Source organism: Anser anser (assembly GCF_964211835.1).
Source record: "Anser anser genome assembly, chromosome: 3".
Taxonomy (NCBI): domain Eukaryota; kingdom Metazoa; phylum Chordata; class Aves; order Anseriformes; family Anatidae; genus Anser; species Anser anser.
The window spans coordinates 58,097,471-58,123,600 of NC_139722.1; the positions used below are offsets into that span (position 1 = coordinate 58,097,471).

At 41.3% G+C, this 26,130-nt stretch overlaps 1 protein-coding gene across 6 annotated transcripts in view; it reads left to right on the forward strand.

Annotated features, from left to right (window-relative positions):
- The window catches only part of RSPO3 (R-spondin 3), a 61,162-nt gene that overhangs the window by 26,981 nt on the left and 8,051 nt on the right, over positions 1 to 26,130 (forward strand). For 3 of the 6 annotated variants that reach the window (XM_083828353.1, XM_083828356.1, XM_083828354.1), the window contains 4 exons: positions 8,096 to 8,287; positions 9,770 to 9,916; positions 12,263 to 12,460; positions 12,874 to 16,771. In XM_083828353.1, coding sequence (XP_083684479.1) covers positions 8,096 to 8,287; positions 9,770 to 9,916; positions 12,263 to 12,460; positions 12,874 to 13,157 — 821 coding nt within the window. In that variant the 3' untranslated portion in view covers positions 13,158 to 16,771. The other 3 variants (XM_083828357.1, XM_083828355.1, XM_083828358.1) reach the window with 3 other exon arrangements.

Below are 26,130 nucleotides of genomic sequence, written 5' to 3' on the forward strand. Positions count from 1 at the left end.
AACTTACCCTTTTTCCTCTAGGAAAATTTGAGATCAATGTTTATCACTGTTACAAATTGTAGAAACCAATTTTAGAGACCTTCCAGCACTGCAGTATTTCTTAGTATCTATACTCTGGGTCCAAATCTTGATGTGAGACTTGAATTTAAAGAGACAGGTTCTGATTCAATGGTTGCAGGCATCGATCCAGAATAGTTCCACTGCAAACAAAATAATTTGGGGCTTCCAGTTAGTTTCAGCATGGTATGAATTTAATCATCACACAGAAAAAATTAGTTCATTCAGTACAAACTTCTGATCAATGCCACTTAGGAAAATATACAAAATTGAGAGGATATTAAGTAATTGACCAAAGGCACATCTGAGCAACGCCAAGGCAGTGGGCTGGCTTGCTGTCTGGCTTATTAATTTTTTAATGCTGTAAACATGGTAGTAGAAAAATCATAACTTTGACATGGGATTACAGGCATTTGCTGTCTAAACCCTTCTCCCTAGTCCCCAGCATGGAAAGTAAAATCTGTTACATCCTGCTGTTCTTTCTGTGGTTTCTGAAACAAAACTTTGAGAGAAAAATTCTGGTCTCAAAAGACCCTGTGGGAAATGGGAAACTTGCAAATGCTACTGTAGCTGTGTAATGTTGACAGTATGAGCTGAGTGATCCTTATACAGCTTGGAAGTGCATGAGCATCTGTGTAATACGCAACAATAAAAGTCTCCAGTATGCTGGAGCAGCAAAAAAAAGAGGTAAACCAGGGGGACAGGCTCTGCTGCCAGCATGACAACCTTATCACCTTTGTTAGGTGATACTTAGGTGAAACCTTATAATGTATGTGATATTAGGTGAAACCTTATCAGCTTTGTTAGAAACATATGAATGATAAATGGAAGGCTAGTACAAGGCAGAAAATGTGCCTACATATTTGAGAGAATGAGCATGTACAATGTAAGGGCACGATTTTCTTACCTGAAAGAAGTCTGCACCTCTTGTAACGAAGAGATTTGGGAGTCATGGGGTTCATGGTGGCATTTGACAATTTTTAAACCACTGGTTTTGGAGTTCTGCACCCATACAAACAGTGTAAAATCAACTGGAGATCTTCAGGATGTCATCTTGAAGGTTTAGATATTAAAATACTGTCCAAATATACATACAGAAAGTATAATCTCTTCCCAAAACTCATGTCGCTTTCTTTCACCTCAGCACAGATGCTTGCTTTGCATATAGCCGAGTCTAGCATGTGTCATGACACATTGGTTAAACAACTACTAGTTGTTTCTTACTGCTACTCTTTATAGATCCTATACATTTCCTTCTGTAACATGTAATCTTATATAGACAGTAAGGATGTGCTAATGTAATTCAGTTTCCTATCCTTATAGAAGACTCATAATGTAGTCTTGAAGGTTGGCTGTTGGAAATAACTACAGCTAGCTCTACCAGTAAAATATGTAGTTGCTTATAGGATTTAGAACTTGATGTGAAAAGGTATTGCATGACCTGATCCAACCATTTCCATCATCACAATGGTGCTTAAGACAACTTGCCTTAGGAATTCTCTTTGCTCCCTGTAGTGGTTAATCTTCCTGTATCCCTGAATTTTAGTGGTGCTCCATAGTACGTGGGAAAAAAAAAAAAAAAAGTCAATTTCCCTTCTCTCTCCATGAAAAGAATTTTTCAGTTTATTTACAAAACTCTCTGGAATGAGAAGGAGCCATTTGTGGTTGCTGTGGCTCATTTCTGTTGCACTGAAGATGCTAGGAGACTGCACAAAACTCTGTACCCCTGGTGAGATTTTTCTGCCTGTTGATGCTCTTTCTAACTAAATTCCATGGAAATGTGTTCTGGCAGCCAGTGTGCTTAATTTTCAGGATCACTTTGCCAGACATGTATTTAATAATGATGAGGCATCCCCTAGTGAGATCTTGGCCATTTGTGATGAGGGCCTCCTTGCTGGTAGACACCACTACAAAACGGTCACAGATACTCCCTCAGACTGTGGGACAGTCCCGTACTCATCTTTCTGTTGCTCTTTAGAACTGTTGACACTTGGTGAACAAAAGAGGTTGGTTTCTTTTTCCTCGGATGGAACTGAGGGAGGAGGAAAATGTTCTGTCAGGCCAGGCAGATGTTTCAGTCCTTATGGGATCTTTTTATTTCAAAACACTTGACGATCGTCTTTTTTACATGTTGTGTACTACAGAAGGCAGCAATACTCTGAAGTGAAATTGAAGTCAGACAAATATCTGGAAGAGATGCCATCCTCTTAGAAAGAAACCTTAAAGTGTTTGTGAAGCACAAATCACAAAGAGGAAGAGAAGATGTTAAGACTTTAACACTTGACTTTTATGCTGGTTTTCCTGTTTGCTCTTTTTGTGGCTGCCTCTCCTTTCAAGGTTTCCTCAGACTACTCTAAATCCAGGAGAGGCTGGATGGAGAGCCCACATTCCTCAGGCATCACCACTGGTTCTGTTGCATCCCAGAAAACTTGTGGCCAATCAAATGTAGCAATTACTGTGCAATGAGTCTACCTCCCCTACAGAGCCCAGCTGCTGCCCCATCATAACACATCAAGTCCCTTGCCTCCCTGTGGGTGATTTAAGGCCAAGCTATCAAGCAGAGCTTAGCCTGTAAGATTGAGCTCAGGTTTCATTTCAGCCCAGGCTGGCAATCTCTTTAGCAGTGATAATACAAGCTAATCAAACCCATGTGTGCTTATTCTCCCAGTGCTGTTCCACCACCCCTGGGCTTTTCCCATGCTCTGCACTGTATGTTACCTACACATTGGTTCAGTGGTTTTGCCCCACAATTGTCTGTTCCATTTCTAATGCATTTTGCACACAGAGAAATGCTGTCCAAGAAAGAGTATGAGGAAATACGCTGTGGTTTGCAAACTGAATTCCTTAATGACTTTCTCATTAGAAGAGCTCACTGCCAAATGCTGTTTGCTTTTGCCTAAAGGACAGTCTGCATGATTAAGAGTAACTCTGCTTCACACGAAGTATTGTTTTCAGGCCACTGCCACAGACAGCTGCTTCACACTAAGCAAGAGAGAGAAAAACAAATGCCAAAGAACTTGTGGAGTGATAAAGTATTACAAGAACTCAAGGGATATCCCGTCACAAATCCCCCATCACCAGGGCTGGTACCCATGGGGTGTGATTTGGTAGGTGAAGCTGAAGCAGGGCTTGGGTCTTGCAGCGAGGTCCACCCAGGAGAGGCTGAATTCCAGAGTAACTCTGCTGTGAAAATATTTCCTGTGAGCACTCACAAGCCTGAGAAACCAGGAGTAACAACGGCTTTCTAGCACGGATGGATTTCATTTGTCTAGCACATCCATTTCAAGAATGACCCTCTAAATGGACTTCTTCTAGTTGAAGATTAATGGTAAGACAGTGCACCTCAGCTGCAGCAAATGGGAAAAGAATATTCTTTTACCCCAAGCTTTTTCCCTGGCTGTGAAAATATACTCCTGCCTGGATTTCGCATGTATTTTCTTTTTTCCTTTTTTATTTTTTTCCGTCACTTTCAATATATATATGAAGTAAAACTGAGTGCAAAATTTCATTGCCAAAGGTTTTCGAATTTGTTTGCTGTGTGCCATCAAAATCACCTATCATCCCTTCATTTAAAGTTCAGACTCAAATTCAGCTCCTTGTCCCTAACCTTCTATTTTTAACAGGGAGATCACAACTCATTGTTTTCAGAGTAGGACTTTGGAAAATATTCTGAGAAAGGAAAATCCCCAGTGATTTCATTCACTAATGAGGCTGAAAACTAATATTTGGACAAACAGTGTACACACACACACACACACACAAAAAAAAAAAAAACAACAAAAACAGAAAAAATCCTTCAAGCCAAAAAGAGCTTAAAGACAGACAGGGGATGGGAATAGTTCAGGATTAGCTTACTGTCTTCTCTGATCTCTAGTAGTTAGGCTTTCTAAAGAGAAAAACATGATGGATGGAATCTGGACCTAAAAACAATCACGAGCGTGCACACACATACTTTTGTATCTGATGCAAGTAAGCAGTCCTGGCTGATGCTTGTGTAAGAGGTGGGTAAGGACATCTCCATGAGTCTCTGTGCTTCTACCATTTGCTTTGCCCATTGCTGTGCTGTATTTTCCATCCCTGAGAGTGTAGGATTTCACTGTGTTCAAAGAGTTTTGGGAAATAAGAGGAGAGCTTGCTCAATTGCTGGTAGGGCCACCTCTGACTGCCGGCACTGCTCCTAGCAGGCCGCTCACAGCATACCTCCATTCTAGCTCACAGAAAAACAGTTCTGAGGGTTATGGAGGAATTTTTATAGCACATTTTATTTTCTTGTGTCTTCATAATGAAATAGATTGAACCACAGGCCAAGTGGTTACAAGTGAGAGCATTTTTTGGACTCTTTGCAGTGCTAAAACCCTGACCTCCTGGTTGTACCGCCAGGGCCTAGCCCATGCGGCCACAGTGCTCTCCCCCTGCCAAGGCACCGTCCCTCTCTCTGCCTGGCTACCACATCTAAAACTTGTGACTAACAGGAGCGGTCTGTGCTCTCCTTGCACTTTTACACCTGTAGACCTCAAAGCACTTCTTCGGACAGACACATTACCTACCTGTTGCTACTGTATAGTAATACTGTATAGTATTTACTTACTGTATAGTAAGTATAGAAATTTGAAGCAATGCCTGCACCAGGTGTAACACGGACAAATTTCACCACTTCTGGTTACTTCCTCGTGGTTACGGTGTGCAACTGCTGAAGTGCTTGAGATCTGCAGGCACCAGCAGCTTACTGCACCAAGAGAGAAATAGTAAAGGCCAGTTCTCTGCCCTGCAGCAGTAAGTTCCCTCCCCTGGCAGAAAGTTATATCGGAGTCTGACTTTGCCCCATTTCCTTCTCGAATCCATTTGACTTGGCCTCTGTAGGAGGGGAGGGACCGGCCCTGGCAGCCACTGCTCACTGTGCTGTGGGGCTCGGGCAAGCGCCTGGCTCTGAACTGGAGAGGCAGGAGGCTGGGAGGTAAGGAGGACAAGGTTGTCAGCTAGAGCTTGGAGATGCCTTTTCCAGCATGCTCCCTCATTTTCTAGACACAAATATTTTCCCTCCACCCATAACTTTTTCCCAGGTTCAATGACAAAGCCCAGTGCTGGGCTTTCAGACAGTACCAATTTCTGGGGCACTTGTCTGTCCCTGCTTTGCTCCTTGCCTGAGCCAGGACAGGGGCCTACCTTGCATTCGAAGCAAGCTTAATGAGACACAGGTTTATTACACAGATTATCAGGCTCAAAGAAATGCCAAGCACAACAGATAATCAGAAAAGGATCCCTTTAATAGCTTTTAAGATTAAAAAAGAAAAAAAAAAAAAAAAAAAAAAGACTCTTCTTAATTTAAAATATCAATTCTGACTTTTCAATGAGACTTTTGCTCTGCATTTCCAAGACCAGAAGCTTGTTTTGTTTCACACATTGTGTTATAACATGGCATGAAATCAACCTTTAAATGGAGCTTGACTTACATACGTTAACTTGTTCCTTCGTCCGTAACACTAACAACATGATTCTCCATTTGGAACTACATGCTTTCTTTTTTTTGCTGCATTATTTGAGATGTATCTGGGATGAATGAAAGGCAGGAGAAAGTGTGAAAATGGGTATGTGAACATGTTATTTTATATTTAATATTGCTGAAGTTAAAGTGGAGATGGAAATTGGCCATGTGATGGATCTTAGCTGTAGAGAATTATCTTCTCTTGGTAATAAAGCACTGCCTGTCTCAAGGGCTCACACACAAAGTTTGACCTCTGAGCAGTTACACGTAATGTTTTCTCTGTCAAGAGAATCTATTCATAATGATCTGTCACAGGTGCTCACACGTCATATGTTTCCTGTCAAAAGTGATCATCCATATTTTATATAGCAGCTTTGATGACAAATATTTTGTACTTCAGCTGCTTTTTCTTCTCTCTGTCAGACTTAATGAAGGAAAGTCATGGATAGTTTTTAAATAATGTCAGCTTCTTAGATCACGTTACGATGTCTGCCTTTGAAAGTAGCCTCATGCAAGAACCAAAACACAGGGCTGAGAGAGACAAGGACATTTTCATATGGTTAACTCTTAAAAGCAATTTTTTCAGGCTCTGAATTTCAGAATCAATACACTCTGCATTTTTGGAATCTTCTCAGAAGAAAAAAAAATTGCTCTGTGTTTAGTAAGCATTCACTACTTTGAGGTGAAAAACTACTTTGGTGGTACTACTTTGGTACTTTGAGGTGAACTCACTACTTTGGTGAAAACAAATCTGATAACTGATTTGGGCTTGCAGCTTCTCACTACGCAGAATACTATTTATTCTCATACGAATGCTGTGTCCTGGTCGTAAATACACTTCCCTCGAGGTTTTTCCACGAAGTGAGAGCCTCAGGGGCACAGAGAATTAGGTTCTTATGTTCTAATTGAAATTGTTTGTCCTAAGCAGGGCCAAGGATTTCTTTTTTCCTACCTGTTCAGTCCTACTGAGAGAAATAACCTTCATTCTGTATTCTGTTAATTAAAGAGAAAAAGTGAACTTGAACTCCTTTTGAGATTTCTCAGACTGTGATACTGGTCATTGAAATCTCAGAGTATAGAGGAGTGTCTTTCTCATTTCTGGGCCAAGTATTTTTGCCAAAACTGTAAGTGAACAAAGTACAGAGGTATTCCCTAACTTCCCTGCCACTAGGCAAACACCCCAGGAGCAAGAGCGGTGGTTTTCAACCTGTAAGCCATGGATTCATATGGGCTTCTGGTCCACTTCCAAGGGATCCACAGAAGGGAGCTGACAAAAGCAAGTTCATTTTGTATGCGAACTATTTATCAGTGTCTGCAGATAAAAATAAGTTCAGAACACTAAAACAGGTGATAAAAGTGTAGCACATACATATTTATAATAATTTCACAGGCCTGAGGACAAGGCAGAACAGGAAGGTGACAGTATTTACAAATAGGATTTACAAATATAAATGAGGACTGGATTTATTTTACATATAAAATATAATCAGATGTCTCAAGAGATTAGTTTACACTTAGAAAAATGTCTGGGTTTTTCACACAAGAAGAGGCCAAAAAAGAGGTGACACAGGCCTAGAGCTACTTGATGCTTAATTATCAAACTCCTATTTAAGAATGCAGCCAAGAATGAATTAGAAAGAGGTAAGAACTTCTACAGTACTGAGAGATAAAAAAACATTATTTGTTACCACTGAGAAGTAATTCACTGATTAATGTCTGCTACTGAAAATACAGCTTGCAATATCTCCCTTTTTTTCTGCTACTTCTAAATAAGAACTGGATAGTCTTAAGCAGTCAGTGTACTAAGTTTTCCTTTCGTTGTCTGAAGAATTAGAACAATCCAATTGAAAAGAAAATATAATCCTACCTATGCTCCATGCTGGGATTGGAGCGGGGTAAATGCCACAGTTAAGTCTGAACATCAGGTTGTAATTGTTAGAGATTAAAAACATGCCAGAGAGAACATTCCAGGGGAAGAAGGAGGGTGAGAAGGATGGCTCTCCTGTGTCTTTTTATTAGAGCAAATTAGCATTAGATCTAACAGGGGCATATTCTGCACAGCAGAACTCAATCAAAAGACATTTAGTCAATGAAGGAAATGATATACTGGGTTGTTTTTTAATCATTCGGATTTGAAAAGCAAATATATATGAACGTGTATTTATCTGCTGAGCTAAGTGCATACAAGGTTAACTGAAGAAGCAGCAGGAAAGCCACTGGAAATAACTATAAGAAAAATAAATGTTCTCTAGGATGCTGCTGTTCTACAAAATCTATTTCAAATTTAACTTGCACTTTGTTATTTCTGCAAGATGTGAGCACATCAGCTGAGCTTCTCATTTTTATGCAGGTGAAGTAATCACTGAAATGAAATGTTGGGTCATAAAAGATGCAAGAAAAAAAATGAAGCAATCTTTAAGAGCTGTCAGAGGAGAGGAGGATGGTCCACCCTTCCGAGTACAGAGGAACCATTATGCTCTGGTTCTTTGGAAAGAAATTGTCTAATTTCTTATTCTCTTCCCTCCCCACCCTGTTTTTTAATGCTTGTCTTTGCAGTGCATCCTAACGTGAGCCAGGGTTGCCAAGGAGGGTGTGCTACGTGTTCGGACTACAACGGATGCCTGTCATGTAAGCCCAGACTCTTTTTTGTTCTGGAGAGGATCGGCATGAAACAGATTGGAGTATGTCTTTCCTCGTGTCCAAGCGGATACTATGGGACACGGTATCCTGATATTAATAAATGTGCAAGTAAGTGCTGGGGAAAGGGGAAGCACATCGATTTGTTTGTTCTCTTTTGAATGCTCCTTAGGAGTCAAGTCAACAGAGAAGCAGGAGGACAGGCCGAGTCTTTATTTGTTCAGTTCTGTTATAGCAGTGCAATAAATATTAACCTGAGCAAGGAGCTGGGTTGAAAAAAATCACAAAAGTGCTTAAAGCACGTGGGTTCCAGCTCTGCCTGAGTGACTTGCCTAGGAGCTGGGAGGTGGCCTCCTTCTCTACACCCTGATACAGAAGTGGAGCACCGGCAGGCGATAGGCACTGCCCTCCAAAGCCAGGGGCAGCAAGGCTGAGCAGCTGTAGCTCTGACAAGCAGAGGCCGAGGGCCACTGAGCCTCAGGGGCTGGGGCAGCTTAACTCACTGGCCTTCCCCCGAGACGTGGAGAGAAGGTGGCACTCTGTGGAGATGGGCTTTGCCCTGGTCTCCTTATAGCTTGCCTCATAAGCAGTGTAAATGTCTGTACCAGCTGGCAAGGTCTCAGCCTGATTTGGGGGAGGTTAACAATCCATGTTGCCTCTGGGCTGGGAGACAGAGGACTCAATTCTATTCTTTACCATTTGGACAACATTTTGACCCTACTGTGTATTTTGAACCATAAATGAACTGGAAAAGATTGTAATAGTATTCTCATTCCCCTCCTTTCCCTCCCTCCTGTGATTTTTGTTGTTGAGTTCAGTTTTTATCCCCACAGGTAATATAAAAACATACATGCGACAGCCAAGTCACTCTCCCAGATTTTACCTGGTAATAAAAGTTATTTAATGAACAGACCCCAGAGTAAAATCTTACAGAGTAACTTGACACTGTAAAGTACTTGCTCACTTTTTAGCAGTGTGTGGCCTTACATATCAGACACGAGCTGTGTCATACACAAGTTTTTGCTTATGTCTTTTAAAAATACTTGCGAACTGGAAAATATATTGTTAATGCCATTTTGGGTAATCATATAGAGGATGCATGAAATACTACAGGATTGCTGATCAAACATGAGAAAATCACTTAAAATATGAAAATTACATTGACACAAAACATGTTTTACTTCTTCTGGATAGATGGAGATAAATAGTGTGGAACTGGGTCCAGGACATGTAGCTGGTGGAGTTAGTTGTTACCTATGCTATGTCAAGGTAGATCATAAGTACTCTATTGTTATTCTGATAAGCTGTGCTCTGCTTTCAGTTTGCACAGGTCTGCAAGAATAAAAGTGTGTGACCACTCAGCATCAGGCCATCCTTATTAAACTCCGACTCATACTAAGACCACTTGTTGCTCCCCTCAATGCATGTACAGGGCATAGGGAAGATCTAAAAATAATTTTTTACCTTTGAAGACTGTTTTGCAATGCTAGAGTCATGTGAAGTGGTTTTGCCTTGAATTCTAGTGTGTGTGAGAGAGCCCATGGTTTTTCACGGCAAAGATCATCAACGTCGTTGTGCCTGTTTGCATTTCAGAATGTAAAGCTGACTGTGAAACCTGCTTCACCAGAAACTTCTGCACGAAGTGTAAAAGTGGGTTTTACTTGTACAGTGGAAAGTGCCTTGAAAAGTGCCCTGATGGGCTGGAAGCCAACAACCACACGATGGAGTGCGCTAGTATCGGTAAGTCTGGCCCCGTCGTGTAACGGCCTGATCCGCTCTGGTTTCCTCAGGGGGGTAGGGAATCTGTGGAGGGCACGAGCTGCAAGATCAGTCACAGCACCAGGGAAGGGCAACTTAAATCTGCCCTGGACTTGTTCTGCATCACAAGGTGTATTCCCCCGCACAGCAAACTCATGACATTTCACAAAAGGCAAGCTTGGCTGTGCCCCAAGACACAGCCCTGAAGCTAAGAGCAGTTCTGCCTCAGGACATATGGCCCATGTCATCCCGCCTGTGTGGCCTGCCCTGAGGTAGAAGGACATCCATCCCTGGCGTGAGCTGTTACTGCGTTATGCAGCATTGCTAACATCAAAGGTTCAAAAATCCCGAGCCAGGCCCCACACCTAGTTTAAAGATTAAAATACTAACTGCTTTGCTTTCGGTCCCTTATGCTACCTGACCCTTCAAAGCATGTGTACAACAGCATTTTGAAGCTTACCTTCCCAGAGGCAAAGTCTAGAAGCTAAAAAATTAACATAAAGATGAAATTCCAAATGATATTTTTGTATAATCACCTGACTGCGGACAGCGAGGATTAAAACAAAACGCCGAATAGCACGGCGCTGTCAGCGAAGGAATGAGACTGGCGGCACTGCTGCAGTGACTCACGGCTGCAGAGACGAGAACCGCTTTTGTATCTCTTCAGCCTCTGACTCACAAGCTCCGATTATTCACAGCCAGGGTGAGTTTGGAGGTCACCACACCTAGCTGTCTGCTCCATCCCTCCGCCACCCCTGCAGCTGAAAGCAGAAAGAGTGATGTGTTTGCCTGTGGGCTGCTGCAGTTCACATCCCCTGCCACGGGCACGCTGAGGCTGCGGCAGGGCTCAGCTTATTTTAGTGCACGGGCTGTGAATTGTGGTGGCTGCGGGCTGTGAGCTGTGGCGGGAGCGGTAACCTCTTCAGCCACCAGCAACCAGGGAGCACTTAGGCGCAGCCTGGCGGTGATGGAAATCTCCTCCCCCACGGCGTCGTGCACATAACTCTCCCTGGCACGGCCTGTTTTGCAGGGCAAGCGATGCAGGAGTAAAAATAATGTGCAGTAGGTTTTTGCTTATTAGTTCAGGTGGTAGTGATGGTTTTTATGGTTTTATTTTCTAGCAAAGACTTTCATCTTTGAAAGCAATTCAGAAAATCATTTTTGTTCCTTGGTGGCTGTTTCCAAGAGCTGTAGACTTAGCTGCTTTAACAATGACTCAGTCTCAACTCGGAAAAGCCATTTAAAGCTACAGAGGAAAAACAGAACCTTTTTGTGCACGTGAAGGCCAATTATTTTAACAGGAGAGCTCCAGTGTAATATTAAAAACAAAATGACCCACATGACGATTCACTGGAGGAAGGCTCAGAGATTGCCTGAGGTCAGTTATAGTTTTAGGTTTTGAAAAATTTGAAAGTAAATTCTGGAGCTGGAAAAATGTTGACTTACAAATTCCTCCTCACAGAAGGGCAAGAATCCCTTCCTTCTTTAGAGGAGGTTTATAGTCTTAAGCACACATGGGAATATAAATATAAGTGCTTACTACTTTTTGTTAAGAGAAGGATACTGAGGAGATGGCACAAGAGTAGCATAGCTATTAAGAGCATGTTTTGAAACTCCAAGGGTTGCTCCCATTTTTGTCTATATTTTTAGGGCAAGTGTCCATCTGCACACCTTTGAGTTCCCAATAGTAGAGGATGTACATTCAGATCACTGTAGTTTAGAAACTGCAACCTGTACTTTTCTTAAAAGATTACATCCCTCTGCTTTGCCTACTTAAACATTGTATTTGTTACAGATGTTGGCTCTTTCATTATTTAAGTTGAATACCAAGCAGGAGATAACCAAAGATGCTTGATTCTTAATGTAATGTCTTTTGATATCAGTTTTTTCATTATAACTCTATTTATTTCCAAATGCAATACCTCTGAGAACAACCGCAGCAGTTTGACACAATGATTTCAATCTTCTGTCACACCAAAGTTTAATTCTGCTGAGGTTATAAGGATCTATATCTCCACAAAACCAAAGCAACCTCAGAACAGGCCCTAGTAGCTGATTTCACTGAAACGAATTCTTATGTTGTTGCCCTATTTCAGGAACAGAATTACAAAACAGTGGGTACAAAAGAGCATCTGACATAATTGTTTGACATTATTTTATGTAATATACCTTCAGCAGCCCAAATTTACCCAATTCACTGCTGCAAATCCTGATTAATTCCATTAATTTGTGCTACCTTTTGGCTGATGCAGAATAAAATGAATGTACCATATGCATTATGTATACAAAGGTATTGGCCAGGCTCAGCTTGTCCTATGTTTGTTGCAGTGCACTGTGAAGCTAGTGAGTGGAGTCCATGGAGCCCTTGCACAAAGAAAGGAAAAACATGTGGTTTCAAAAGAGGAAATGAAATAAGGGTCAGAGAGATCGTACAACATCCATCAGCAAGGGGCAATCCTTGCCCAGCTACAAGCGAGAGCAGAAAATGTATTGTACAAAGAAAGAGATGTCAGAAGGAAGGAAAAGGTACCACATTATCATCATCATAATTTGAGATTGGTATTGTGCTTGTTTAATAATTCACATCTGAATTCCCAGGCCTTGACTGCTGGTTTCACCAAAGTTCCCATTGATGTGGTGTTCTTTGGGCTGGAGAGAGCTGTGCCCTTGCCTGCAGTAAATAAAGTCTTAATGCTGCTGAGAAAATGCGCTTTGTGTGATCTAGAGAGGACAGGGCGGGCTGGATGGGAAGGCGCATTCTCTTTAAGTTCTGCTGAAAGAACTGCCAAGATGAGGGGTTGCATGTGGAGCTCAGAGCAAAAAGGTCTGTCGTAAAACATGTCATGGTGGGAGTTGTTTGTTGGCTATCAGGCAGTCAAATTTTATGCTTCAACCACAGGATTCCTCTAAACTGGTTCCTATTTCATGCTCCCCTACAGGTATGCCCATAATTCTTGCAATTACAGTGCTGTGGCCTCTCTCCCACCCTGACCTCTTTGTAATAGCTTTGGCTGAACAACGTGGCCTGATCCTGCCATCTACATCTGGCTTGCAGAGTCCCAGTGTAGGGGAAAGACCACAACATTGCTTGGCAGCCAAGGGACACTCCACTTGGTTTTGCCCAGTTATCAAGAATGCCAGCAGAACTGCCCCTCCACATGAGCCAGCGTGTCAGCCTTATTCCCCATCACAGGACCTTGTGGATGCCATCCAACATGGTTAAGAAGTGTATGAAACAATAATTTATACAAATTCTACCCAATAGAGATTGTTATTCAATATTCTCCCCTTAATGTAGCAGGGAAGTTACTTGCTCTGTCCCCAGTGCAGTTACTGTGGTTGACACAGGATTGCCACAGGAACATTTCCTTTTCACCGTCTCTCCCATTTTCCCCACCCTTCCCGTTTCTCCATCCCTTCTATTTCCCCTAAACCTTTCAAACTCAAAAGCAGGTTTTCTTCTATTTTGAGGATGAGTGGAAGGGGTGCGGCAGCTGAATGTGTGTGAGCCAGCATGAGCTGCTGGTACCAAGAAGTAACTTAGTGTTTATTGTTAAATTATCACTAGGATTGCTGCAGATTACTTGTAGAAATATAAAAGGATTTGGGAGCTGGTAATCCTTTTGAAGGTTGGCTTGCTCCCTCAGGATATACCTCATGAGGAGAGAAATGTTAGAAGGAGGATGTTATGAAGCAGAGAGCTTCAGGTGCCTCTCCCTCACTGAAGAACTGGCTAGATTGACTGATTTATGGGAACCTAAGATTTCACCTTCCTGAGGTTGATTCAGCCTCCCTGTGTCTAGCAGTGCCTTGGAGAGGTAGAGCAGTGTGGCTGCCTCAAGGGAGCAGCCAAGGCAAACTATTTACAGATTCCCTCATTCTTAAGACTCTATCTTCAAAATGTCCATGAAGATTACACTTCTGCTCCTGCACAGCAGCACAGCTTGAAAAACACAGCCCTGTTAGCCCGCTGTAACTGGACAAAAAGTGTAATTTTTTTAATACCGGTTACTTTTGCTAGAGCTGAAAATATAATTCCATACTTTAATTTTGAAATTGAAAACTGTTGGTTTTCTTTGAAGTGATAATGATGTCGTGTATTTGTCATGGCAATTTGGCAACATCTTCAGATTGGACAAAATATTTCTTTTTGAGAAATATTTGCTGTTCTTGTGTAGTAAGTACTTTAAAAGAAACTCTTCATGTATTTTACTGTCAATTCTTGTTTTATGGGACCTTAGCCAAGCCATATTTGAAAAATACTGCATACCACAAGAATTCCTTTAAAATTGTGAATCGTCTTTTTTCCTGCAATATGCATAAAACTGTTTTGTTTTTCTTCCTCTTGAACAAGTCGCAGACTACATCCTAGCCTGTTCTACTCTTGGTAGACAATTCCTAAGAAACAAATACGGCCAGATGTAGTAACCTATATTCCAACACTACCTGTGCCCTTAGGATTTGTGTGTCTATGGCTGAGAGTCTTTTTTTTTTTAATATTCTGAAATCCACCACTGTACAATCCTTTGTAACACTAACCACAGATGTCTTACTCACTTTTGTACACCTTCAGAGGGAGATGAATTTATTAAAAAAAAAAAGAAAAAAAAAAAGATAATCCTTAATAAAACCACGGAAATTCACACCTAAAACATTAGGTTAAAACAGCTTGAAGGGATGGATTATGGTGACACAAGCCAGGAAACTGAGAATTAAGCTAAAGGTTTTCCTTATGTTCCTACTGGAGTAGGGAAATGAAGCTTTCCAACTTAATCTCCAGGCAACTTATCTTACTTACTGTCACTGTCCCATATTACTCCAAGAGAAACCTCTGTTCCCCTTTGAACATGAGAGTGCTGGCTGGCGCAAGAAGCCAAGCCAGGCTCTGTTCTTATGGCTAGCTGGTCCAGTCAATGAAGGGAGGACAAGTTAACAACAAAAACTCTTTTGGACAGAGAAGGGAAAGTAAATACTTACTGTTAATCAATTTTGAAAATACTGTTTGGCCTTGTACAACTCCACGTTGCTGCCTGGGAGTTGCTTTGGAGCCTAGCTTCCACAACTCTGGCTTGAAGTCTGGCGGCAGAGCTGGCCATTACCGACAGCGCTGCTAATGATCTTCCCTCCGCAGCAGCAAAGACAGAGTTAGCTTGGTCAGCCTCTGCCGTTTCCACGTTGAATACATGTCTGTGGCCGAGGGAGTAAGGGCAAAGACCACATGATGACGGGGTATGTCCGTCACAGATGCCTCAATGACTTTGCTCAAGAAGTTGAGATCAGAGACAGGATGTTAGTCAGTTCAGTTGCTGCTATCTCACAGAAGAAAGAACATGTTTCTGGAACAACTATGCAAAGCAAGATAAAAAAAATGAAGACAGCTTTTTTTGTTTCCATCTGCGAGTGTGTCCTTAAAGCTGGTGCAATCTATTACAACTCGTTTTTTCCCCTCACTGGCTATTAAATTAAGTTTTACTGGGAGAAGATGCTAGGGTTTTTTTCCAGAATGAATGCAAAAAAAAGGGAATAATTAGATTACCAATAGCCTTACTAGACTAAAAGGTTCTTCATTTTAGCACTAAATTAGTTGGTTCCAATGTGTTTTGACATAGCAATTTGCATGTGTTTCACATATAGGCTCCTTTTATAATTCAGTCCAATTGAAACCTCACTGCAATTTATTTCATAATTGTCCTCGTTTAAACTCACAATGGACAGTTCTTTTTAGTCCACAAGAGTATATGATATCAATTTCCAGTTTCTTCTTCCTTTCTCTCCAGCATACTTCCATACTTCTGTGCCCTCAGCACAGTGCAGTGCTGCTTTTACCTTTCTACACTTAACATCTTCTTGACTTCTGCACTGGCAGAAGGCATACTTTGATAGTCAACTCTTTCTAGTATCCGTGTCCATAAATGGCGAATGTATTTTCAGATATATTGGAAAAGCATAGTTTGCAGAGCATGGGAAATGTTGTAAATTATCCATCAATATTATTTGTTTGCTTTAATAAATGTCAGGTAAAAATGGGAGGTTAGCTGGGACTGAACAGAAAGTTATGTGGAGAATGTTCTCTTCCATTTGGATGTGGGGTCTTGGCTGAATTACTTGTGCTTGGCCAAACACAAGCAATTTGCAGCCCTTTTGGTCTGCAAATGGGTATGAGATTAACTGTTACTGGTCAAAAGACAAATGCCAGAACTGCATCCAGAAGTATGTGGGGAAGGAATTGCATGTTTTCATGCACAAGTAACTCTGCCAAGACCCCACATCCAAATGGAAGAGAATATTCACCACAAATATCAGTCCCAGCTAACCCCCCCACAGAGTAGTCACTTTTAAATGCTTTCAGATAACATTTTCTGATCAGTTGGAAGAGACTGAAAACACTCACCAAAAGACTAAGTGAGTAGTTACAAAAGGGGAAAGTATCTTAGAAAGCTGAGTATTATTCAGGCTAATAGGCTACATTGGTTACACAACTGTATTGTTGTAAACAAATAAATAATATATTTCAAATGCTACCTGTTCATATATTCACTCATTTGTATGTTGGTGGCATTCAAATGTTCAAAGGAGAGAACGAATGCTAACTGTTTCCATTCTGTGCAAACACAAACCAATGAAAGGTTCTGTTCCGAAAAGGAAAAAAAAAAAAAAAAAAAGCATTAGACGTGAAAAAAGAAAAAAAAAGTTGAGATGAATGTAGAATCACACATTTCTTTTTCACTGTAGAGTATAGTAATTGTCACCCCATACAGTCTGAAAGCAGGATGCTGTTATAAAAGAAATGGTTTGTGCTCTAAGGAGAATATAGATGTTACGGTGTGGTTTCTTTTTTGGTAGGCAGCAAGAATAAGACAGAAAGCAGAGCCTTTGAGTTGAGGAGCTGATTTCTAGATGCACACCGGCTGAAAGAAGGGAACTAAGGGAACAGGATTTTGTGTTGAGCAGTTTTAATGAAGGAAGCATATATGTTTGGGGGAACTATTAAAGCTATGCGTAAAAAAAATATGTTTCTATACTGTATTGTGTACACGTGAATATAAAAATACAGTTTTGATTTTAATAGCTAAGAAGGCTGATACTCAGGTCATCTCTGTTGTTTCTTTGAACTAGCTCCTCTAGCCTTTGTTGGTATGTGTCCACATAATGCTTCAAACATATTAATCAGATTATGTCTGAAAATGTCTTCAGTTGGCTATGGTGTGAGGAAGGAGTCCTATCAGGTGTCCATTAGGCTTCCAAAACCACCACTCAGCTAAAAATTCCAAGCCATTTATCAAGATTTTACTTTAGTTGAAAACAGTGTAACTTAATACTAACAAGCCTAAAATATTAGGCCATAAACTAATTGCATTCACTTAACTTAAACTCATTGAGTTACCCACCCTAATGTATACACTCTGATGCCATATGGATCCAGGTAAAAAGGAAGCACGGAAGGCTCTAACAAAGTTGGCCCTTTAGTATGGAAAGGAAAGGAAAAAGGGAAAAGGAAAAAGGAAAAGGGAAAAAGGAAAAGGGAAAAAGGAAAAAGGAAAAAAATGCTAAAAATTAGATGTTTATGTCTAAGCAAGTTATTGATGGGTCATGTTAAAGGTGTGATACTGCACCCGGGGAGGAGGATTCATGGTCCCATTAGATGGATTCTGAGAAGGGCAAAATGATTTACTCCCTGAAAGTGCCCTTTTTTCCCCTCAGTTACTGCTAAGTACAGTCTAGGGTGAGTGATGTGGCCTTTTACCTGCTAACTTCTACATATTTTGAATTAAATGACAATTTTTCCCCATTTGCAGTGTAATGACTTTGTAACACTGCAAAATCTAACCCAGGGTTCACCCAGGCTGACTCAGTAAGCAAGGCAAGCGTGTGTCAGGGGATCCATGGGTCAGCCAAAGTAAAACAAAAAGTAGACCTGAAAAATACTTGTTTGCAATACTCATTTCATTAAGTGCTGGCAAAATCAGGGTTAGAGCAGTGTTTTGTTGTGTTTGTTGATAAACATCTATTAATGGCTGGACACCTGCTTATTCAAAGGTGAATTCTCTTTTACAGAGCAAGCTATAAGTAGTCTGGTCCTAACCATTCCACACAGTAAAGAGAAAGTCTGTTCCCAGGGTAAGGGAAGCCCAAGGCAGGCCAACAGTTTCCCAGTGTACTATTTTTAATCAATTTTTTTCTCAAAAACAAACAAACAAACAAACAAAAGAAAATAAAAAGGCAATTCTGGACATTTTTGATGCTTGGAATTTTTATTTAACCATATTTAAGTCTTAAGCATAGCTACATGGGTAAAGTAAGATATTCCAATCACAGCTCATCCTGAAAGTCACATCCTCTCCCTTATGTAGAGCTCGGTGACATTTGAAGCAAAAGGACTGGAGCATGTGAGCCACAGAGACATTGCAGTGCACAGTTCTCTAGTCTAACTGTGAGAGATGGGGTGTCCTGTGTGAAGGTCACTCGTGTGGTTATGGTTAATGACCTTACTCCATGGCAGGTCACAGGACTTCTGAAGCTTCAAGATGAACACAAAGCTAATTACTGCATCCTCGTGTTTACATTCTGCATACGCCAATGGGTCATAACTCTGGCCTTTGCAGGCCTGAGTTACTATAATTGAGGAATCTGTCTTGTAAAGAGTTTGGTTGTTTATTTTCTGTTTATTCCTGCCAAGAGGACCTCTCATTTCCTTTCCTCGTAGGGGTTTTGACTCTTTAACTTTAACACATTTCCAGCCTCCAAGAGTAGGGCTGTTGAGACTGGGAATCCATTACCTCCAGCATCAAGAGAAATAGCTTTCTGGAAATATTTTGAGCAAGGCAGGATGTAGACAGCACAAGGCTGCCTGCCACCACTGGCCAGCACAAATAGGTGCCATCTAGAAAAGAGACCAGGGTGAGAAGGGTTAAGAAGGGAAAAAGAGGATCGGTATGAGTCAGAGAGATTTGTGAATCCAAAATAGCTAATAATCAAGGATGTACTGGCACTAGAATTCAAGGGCTGAATAGATAGGAAAAAGCTATTTCTAAACTTTAATCATAGCACTTTCCAAATTTAATCATGGTTAAGCACTTCTGAAAGTCATGTTAGGTAACTAGCTGCAAACTGGGACCTTAAAATCTGAGCTAATTAATAGAAATACTGCATTTTGCTACAGGTATGTTTACTTTGTGTTAGTGTGAACATTAAATTCTCATCGTACCTCCCAGTTCTGACAGACACATATACACTGTGCAAGCAGGTAATACAAACACGCCATGTGCCTCTGCACATACATTACTATGCACTGTGGCAGTCCTGTCAAATCTGGGAAAGAAGTGGGTGGTCAACTGTTCCTGTAAGGAAAGTGAATCAGAAAAAAAAAAAAAAAAAAAAAAAGCTGGCTGCATTCTTCTATTAAAGTGTGGATGACACGACACGAGAGCTTCCCTCCTCAGATCACCAAACCAAATAAGGGATAGAAGTCAGCTCTTTTTCTCTTTCTGATCTTCCCTTCTGGAGACTTCTTGTGCTCCAGAAGTGGTTGGCAGGCTATCTTTTAGATGTCTGAGCTCTGTAGTGAAAACAGGAGGTCACCAAGTCCTCTCCCTCCACCCTTCCAAAGTGCCCATCAGGTATTCATTCAGCACCAAACGTCCCCCACCTTTCAGTCCTGAATAGAAATGTTTGGAATCAAGAAGAGTAGCTACAGTTTTAGAAGGTGAAATCTGCAGCTATGTCTACGCTGCTAAAAAAATGCAGGCAAAGTTGCATTCCCTGACCACAAGGTAAAGGAGCATCGTTTGGTCTGCATCCAGACTAGCTGGGGCTATTCTGCTGATTTGGCTGAGGGAAGAGAGAGAGCTGCTGCAGGCCAGAGTCCCACACCAGTGCAGACACAAAGGGGCCTGCCTGCTCTCTGCCCTTCTTTCCTTGCTTATCATACTTTGCTAATCCATGGCACCTTCACCTTTGGTGGCATCATATCACTGTGTTTCAGGGAGACAAAAATAGGAAACTTTGGCTACTATCTCCACTCAGGTGCAGGGGAGAGATCACTTGTGAAAGAGCAGAGTACCATTCTCTCTAACCCCACATCACTTCCTTGGTCTGCCTGCATATCCTCATTTATCCATCTTTCCCTCCACTTCTCAAGGCTGATACTTCCAAAGTCCTCACCCTAACTTCTAGCAATTTAAGGAGCTCTTCCTGAGGGACATATTTGTCACAGCTGGAATAGGAAATCGTCCTCTTCAAGGCTGTGTGCCATGGCAAAATACCTTGACAACTTCTTTCTCTTGACTCCACAGAAGACCACAGCAAGCTTTTTACTTGTCTTAGGGCAATATTCCCACAAAGTAAAGATGTAGGGAAGTGGCTACTGACAGCAAGGCTCACTCAGCCCTTGCCATCTGGAGATCTAAACCCCTCACCATTTTGGCTTGTATGACCTGGAAAGAAGAACATACGCAAGAAAGCAGTTTGGTAGTACATCTATTGAATTTAGTCCAAGAATGCAAAATATTTGGGGTATGTGAGCTACAGAGTAAATCAGGCAGTGGGTGTTTCAAGCCTGATGGTGATACTCACAGTACTGTTTAATCAGCTAAATCCTGGACTGTGGAACACTTCCATGTATAGCAATGCTGTTATAACACTGCAAATTGTGGAAAGCAATGGCACTCATTCACTATTGTATTAGCTGCCTAATTCTTTTAAAGGGCCTGATCCAAGGCCCACTGAAATCCCATTGACTTCAGAATACTTTGGACCTAGCTGTAAAGAAGAGATTTTCAACATTCCTTTGTAACAAAGTGAAAACAAGCACTTTTTGGCTGCAGTTTCTCCTCATCTTTCTGGGTATTTGTCTGTTCTTCCCCACCCAGGCAGCTCTGTTTGCTTTTCCCCAGCCGGGTCTCTGGATCTCCAGTCTCCTTGTCTCTCTCAGCACACTCCCCTTGCCAGCTCTGACACCTGTTGTAGCCTTTGGTCTGCTTAAGCTGCCACCTCCCAGCTCTCTTCCAGCCTCATAGCTCTGAAAAAGAAAACACTTGCTGCCATAACGTTTCATTATGAAGTTCCAAAGGAGCTTCAGGTTGTTCCCAATGAGATAACATCCAGTGTTGTTATCAGAGACCATAAAGATCAGGCAAGAGGTTGTGGGAATCTCCATCACAGAAGATTTTTAAAGAGGTTAAACAAACATCCATCAGAGACAGTCTGAGTATAGTAGTCCAGCCACAGAGTCCAGTAAGGGACTAGATAATGCTTTGATAGGCTTCCCTACATTTCTGAAATTACCACAAAATGTCCATGAAATTTCTTCACGCCTATTGCCTTCTGTAAGGCTTCCACAGAGAGACAGCACATTGCACATTTACAGAGCAAAAGTTCAAGTATCTATTCATTGACATCAAAATGAAGCCTCCTGCTGCCTTTACCAAGTTCAGATTTTCTTTTGGGCCTGAAGCAGGGAATCAAAACCAACTTTCCTTCTATTTTGTTCAGTGTATGCATCCTGCATTGCTGGTATATCTACCATGTTCCTCTTTGCATTTACCTGCTTTGAACCATTGTTATAGAGAGTATAGGGCTGGATTTTCTTGGAGAAAATTTCAGTGGGCATGTCACATTAATTCACCAGAGATGTAAGCTAGCTCCACTCTGCCAATGAAGCTATGTATATTTTAAAAGCAGGTGAGGATATGGCCCATGAGGAGAATATTGTTGCATGTTTAGGCTTGAGAAAAAGAGAGAAAGAGAAGAAAGAGAGAAAGAGAGAGAGAGAGAGAAAGAAAGAGAGAAGGAAAGAGAGAAAGAGAGAAAGGAAAAGAGAAAGAGAGAAAGAAAGAGAAAGAGAGAGAAAGAAAGAAAAAGAAAGAAAGAAAAAGAAAGAAAGAAAAAAGAAAGAAAGAAAGAAAGAAATAGAAAGAAAGAAAGATAGAAAGAAAGAAAGAAAGAAAGAAAGAAAGAAAGAAAGAAAGAAAGAAAGAAAGAAAAAAAGAAAGAAAGAAAGAAAAAAGAGAAAGAAAGAAAGAAAGAAAGAAAGAAAGAAAGAAAGAAAGAAAGAAAGAAAGAAAGATGTTAAGAACTGATGCAAACAATAATTTTTGCTAATTTTTGTTGAAGTCATTTTGCAGTGGCAAGAAAATAAAGAGAAGAAAGAAGATCATTTGTCATAACAGTTCTTTGGCCATGTCTTTAATGCAAAATTCAGAAAAAGCATTTCCAAAATTTTCTATTTTTGGTTCCTTGAAACAAGAAATGATAGTAAAAGGGTTGACCAGTGGTCCACAAATGAATCATATACAGGCAAGAATTTAATGATTAACTGTGGGGATTTTTCTACCGTTTTTTGGCTTATAAGCAAAATGACCTAGTAATGAAATTTCTTGATTTTAACCTAATCCTCCCCAATATCTATGGCAAACAGTAGCCCCCGCATAAAGATTTACAGCTACAGTTATGTCTCTGCTTTGTTCTTAAGCATGTATTTACTTCTGCCCATTTGCTTTCTGAAATTCTCTCTCTCATTTGTCATCTGAAGAACTCCGTTTAAAAGGAAAACAGGCTTCAGACATGAAACACAGCTACATTCCTGAAACATGAGATGAACAACCTTTAATTCATGCAACCTTTCATTTACAGTAATGTTTAATGGATGGCCCAGTCTCATTATGGACAATGCCTCTCCCTGTCATTAGCCTACAGAAAGGTCTAAAACACTTAAGCATTTAAAGAAGCCCCGTTTCAGGCCCTGTACTCTCTCCTTTCCTCCCTCCCCCACTCCCCATCACCCTTTCCAACTTCCCTTGTTCTAAGTGCATAATCTAAACTCTGTACTCTGCAGATTGCACTTATTGTTGGCTTCAGGCTTGGAAGGACCCTTCTGAACACTTTTTATACAAACCCTAACAAGGTCACAGTTGGAAAAATCTCAGCTGGTGGACTTGGATCCCATGAGCTAGTCACCATTTATAATTAATATTAATGAATGGCAGACGACAGATGTTTATTGCTTAAGTAGAAATGTGCATTGCTAAACCAGAAGGATTCAGTTTAAATCCAGAGGAACTGACTTTATTTCTTGTAAAGATGTGGGTGGTGGGAGAGAATGCCAGTAGGAGATCTAGCCCGTGCTACCTTTAAGCATGAGCAAGGAAATGATACTCTAAAGGAGGATCCTGAGCGTTCTGTGTGATTGAAGCATGATGTTCAGTCCTTTAAAACATTAACTGAAGTAAGGAGGAGCCTTTCCATCCATTTCAACGGCTTTGATTTGTACCGGTAGTGGTTTTCATCTGTAGCTTCCAAAGCACTAACCAAAATCAAGGAAGTGTTATCTGCATTTTACAGTTGTGGAACATGAGGGGATTCCCTCATACAAAGACTGTACTAAGAAAAAAAGAGTCCACTACCAGGATGAAGGATCACATTCCCATCCACAGTCTATTTTAAGGTGTTGGATTTTTTTTTTCTTTTCCCAGTGTTCTTAAAGCAAACTAAAGCTATGAAAGCGAATCTCTTAAGTTTAAATCTGACATGGTGGAAGATGCAACACAGAGATGGAAGAGTCTCTGTGAATCCCTCTGAATTCTATAGGGCATTTTCAGGTTTAAGACTGATGGAACTTCTGTTTCGTAAGTGAAAGCAACTCATTCTTTCAGAGTACAGAAATTAACTGCCTCTAAGTGGAGACATACAAGAATCTTGGGTAACATTTGCAAAAGTACATGAAAAATTTAAAGTAACTTCTTAGAGTTTATGGTTGACGTTGGGATGGGGGTCTGTCTATTCATTGCACAACGCATCATACCTTTTTTAGTATCTTACATGGATACTGTAATGTATCCTTACACATATATTTTACAGGGATACATCTTACTATGTACGTATGCTCCAAGTGTTTACTTTTTTTTTTTTTTTTTTTTTTTTTTTGTCCCTGAGATTTCTACACTTCTGTATAACAGCCTATGGAGTGTTTCAGACTATGTCATACCAGAACCTTGAAAAATATTATTGGTTTTAGTGGGGGTTGGCCTCAGGTGAAATAGAAGAGTGCTTAAGGAGTTTCTATCAAAAGCTGGCAGCAGTCAGGTTTGTAGAAACAGTGGGTAGTTTTGTTTGTGACTAATTTGAATATTCTTGGAGCAGGCGGGAAAGTGATTAGTTAGTTGGTTTTAAAGAGAGGCATGGGATTCTCTTTAATATAGTTGAGTGGTGTACGGGTTCTTCTTCAGATGGAGGAAGGAGGTGGCTGGAAAGAGACTGCTGGTCCCCACAGTCCCAGTTTTCAGAGTCTAGAAAAGGTCCTGACTTCTTGCCATGCGTCCTACTAGAGGAAATGTCACTCACTCTGCTTTTGCTTCTGGTTCCCTTGAACCTTTCTGAAACCCTACAGTTTGGCTCCTGTAACCGGCCCCATAGTATAGGCAGCACACACCCCACAGGCATACTTACAGGTGTAATGCCCAGGCTTATTACCATTTTACCAGCACTGCTGTAGCTCTCTTCAGGCACCCCCTGAGCACCAAGCAGAAAAACACACGCCTGCAGCAAGTTCTGCTGGCCTGCCATTATAGACTGCTGGTAGGAACAGTGCCAGAGAGGACACAGCACAGATCTCCTGGTGGGGTTACAGATCTCAGGCGGTTACAAGCTTTCTTTAGTGCTGCCTGGTGCCCTGTGTCATGAGAGGCTGCTTTCTCATCCCAGTGGGAGCTGCATCTCATCTATCCTGTGGGCCATCTAACCTCATTCATACCGGATCTAAATGGCGTGGTGGTCAGTTTATAAAGTATACCAAATAAAGTGGACTCCAGTGATGCATCACCACATGCAATACTCATTCTTCACATTCCACTTCAAGCTACTCATAAAGCCGGCTGCTAACTTCAGTGTGCAAAGTCTGTGTTACTACAAACAGCTCTAGACTCACAGTTCATTCCCAGAGGGATTAAAAAAGAATAAACTTATCACATTCTTAGGAAAAAAAAAAAAAAAAGCCTTGATAAAATTTACATGGACAATTTCTATCTGTGATTCATTTCAAATTGAAGACTTATGGGCAATGTTAAAATATTTGCATTCATTTTTTTTTATGCATGTCCTCCATGACCCCTTCTTAGAAATCTTTGTTTTTAGTATTTTATAGGTTTGAATTTTCCAAAGGAATGGAAAATACCAAATTGTCAAAGTCATCACATTTCCCAGAAATATGCTGATTTCAAGGAAGTCCCAGTGGAAAGCAGACAGGTTTTGAAACAACTTTGCCTTTGTGTTAAGTTTCTGTCTAGCGTTCTGCCAGTTTGTCTGTTGGGAGGGCCCTTGGCAGCCCACCTGGCAGGCTGACAAGGACTCAAGAGCCTGAAAACCTGAGATCCCTGTGAGAACATCTTGGTCACCTGAGCTCCTCAAGCTTCATAGGGCTAAACTCTGAATCCCTTTGGCACAAAAAATTTCCTGAGCCTTTTTCAGAGGCCGCCCAGGACTCTTGGTATTCCCAATCCCCTTCTCCCCAAGCTGCTCTCTGCCTGCTGAGCTGCCAGGTATCTTCTCAGTAGGTGAGAAAACGTAGAGTGGCCAAAGTGAAATGTTTCATGACTGTTGTTGAAAGGGGACCTTTGCTGTCACTGATCTGTGTGAAATTTAGAAACCTGACCTGTCATTTTAAGGATGAAAATGTATTTGGAAATATTGGCGTTTCCTTGAGAGGGGAAGATCAATGCTTCAGCCAACTGAAATAGTACACAGATATTGGAGGCACTTAACAGAAAGAAACAGTCATTTTTCAACACCTTGCTTGTGAAAAATATCCTTGAAAGCAAATTCTCCCTTCATGTACACCAGAAAACAACCTTGGTGACCTCGGCATGTTTGAGCAGGTAGAACTGAGGGCAGAATCAGGCCTCTGGCAAATTGAAGTAATAGCACCCTGGCTCTGGGCTGATGATTTTGCTGAGTGGATCCATCAGGAGCTGCCTCCCGCGTATATATCAGCCTCTGCCGACTGGCTGATCAATCAGCCAGGCTGGCCAGGATTACCTGCGAAATGCATGGGGGCGCCCATCCACCTGTCAGCACAGGCATCACCCCAGGTGGGAAAGCAAACAAACGGAGCGCAGAGGAGACGGGACAAGTGAACCGTGCAGAGCAAGGCCAGCGTGGCATCCTGTTGACTCCCCGTCTTCCTTCATCTTCCTGGGGTATCGGGA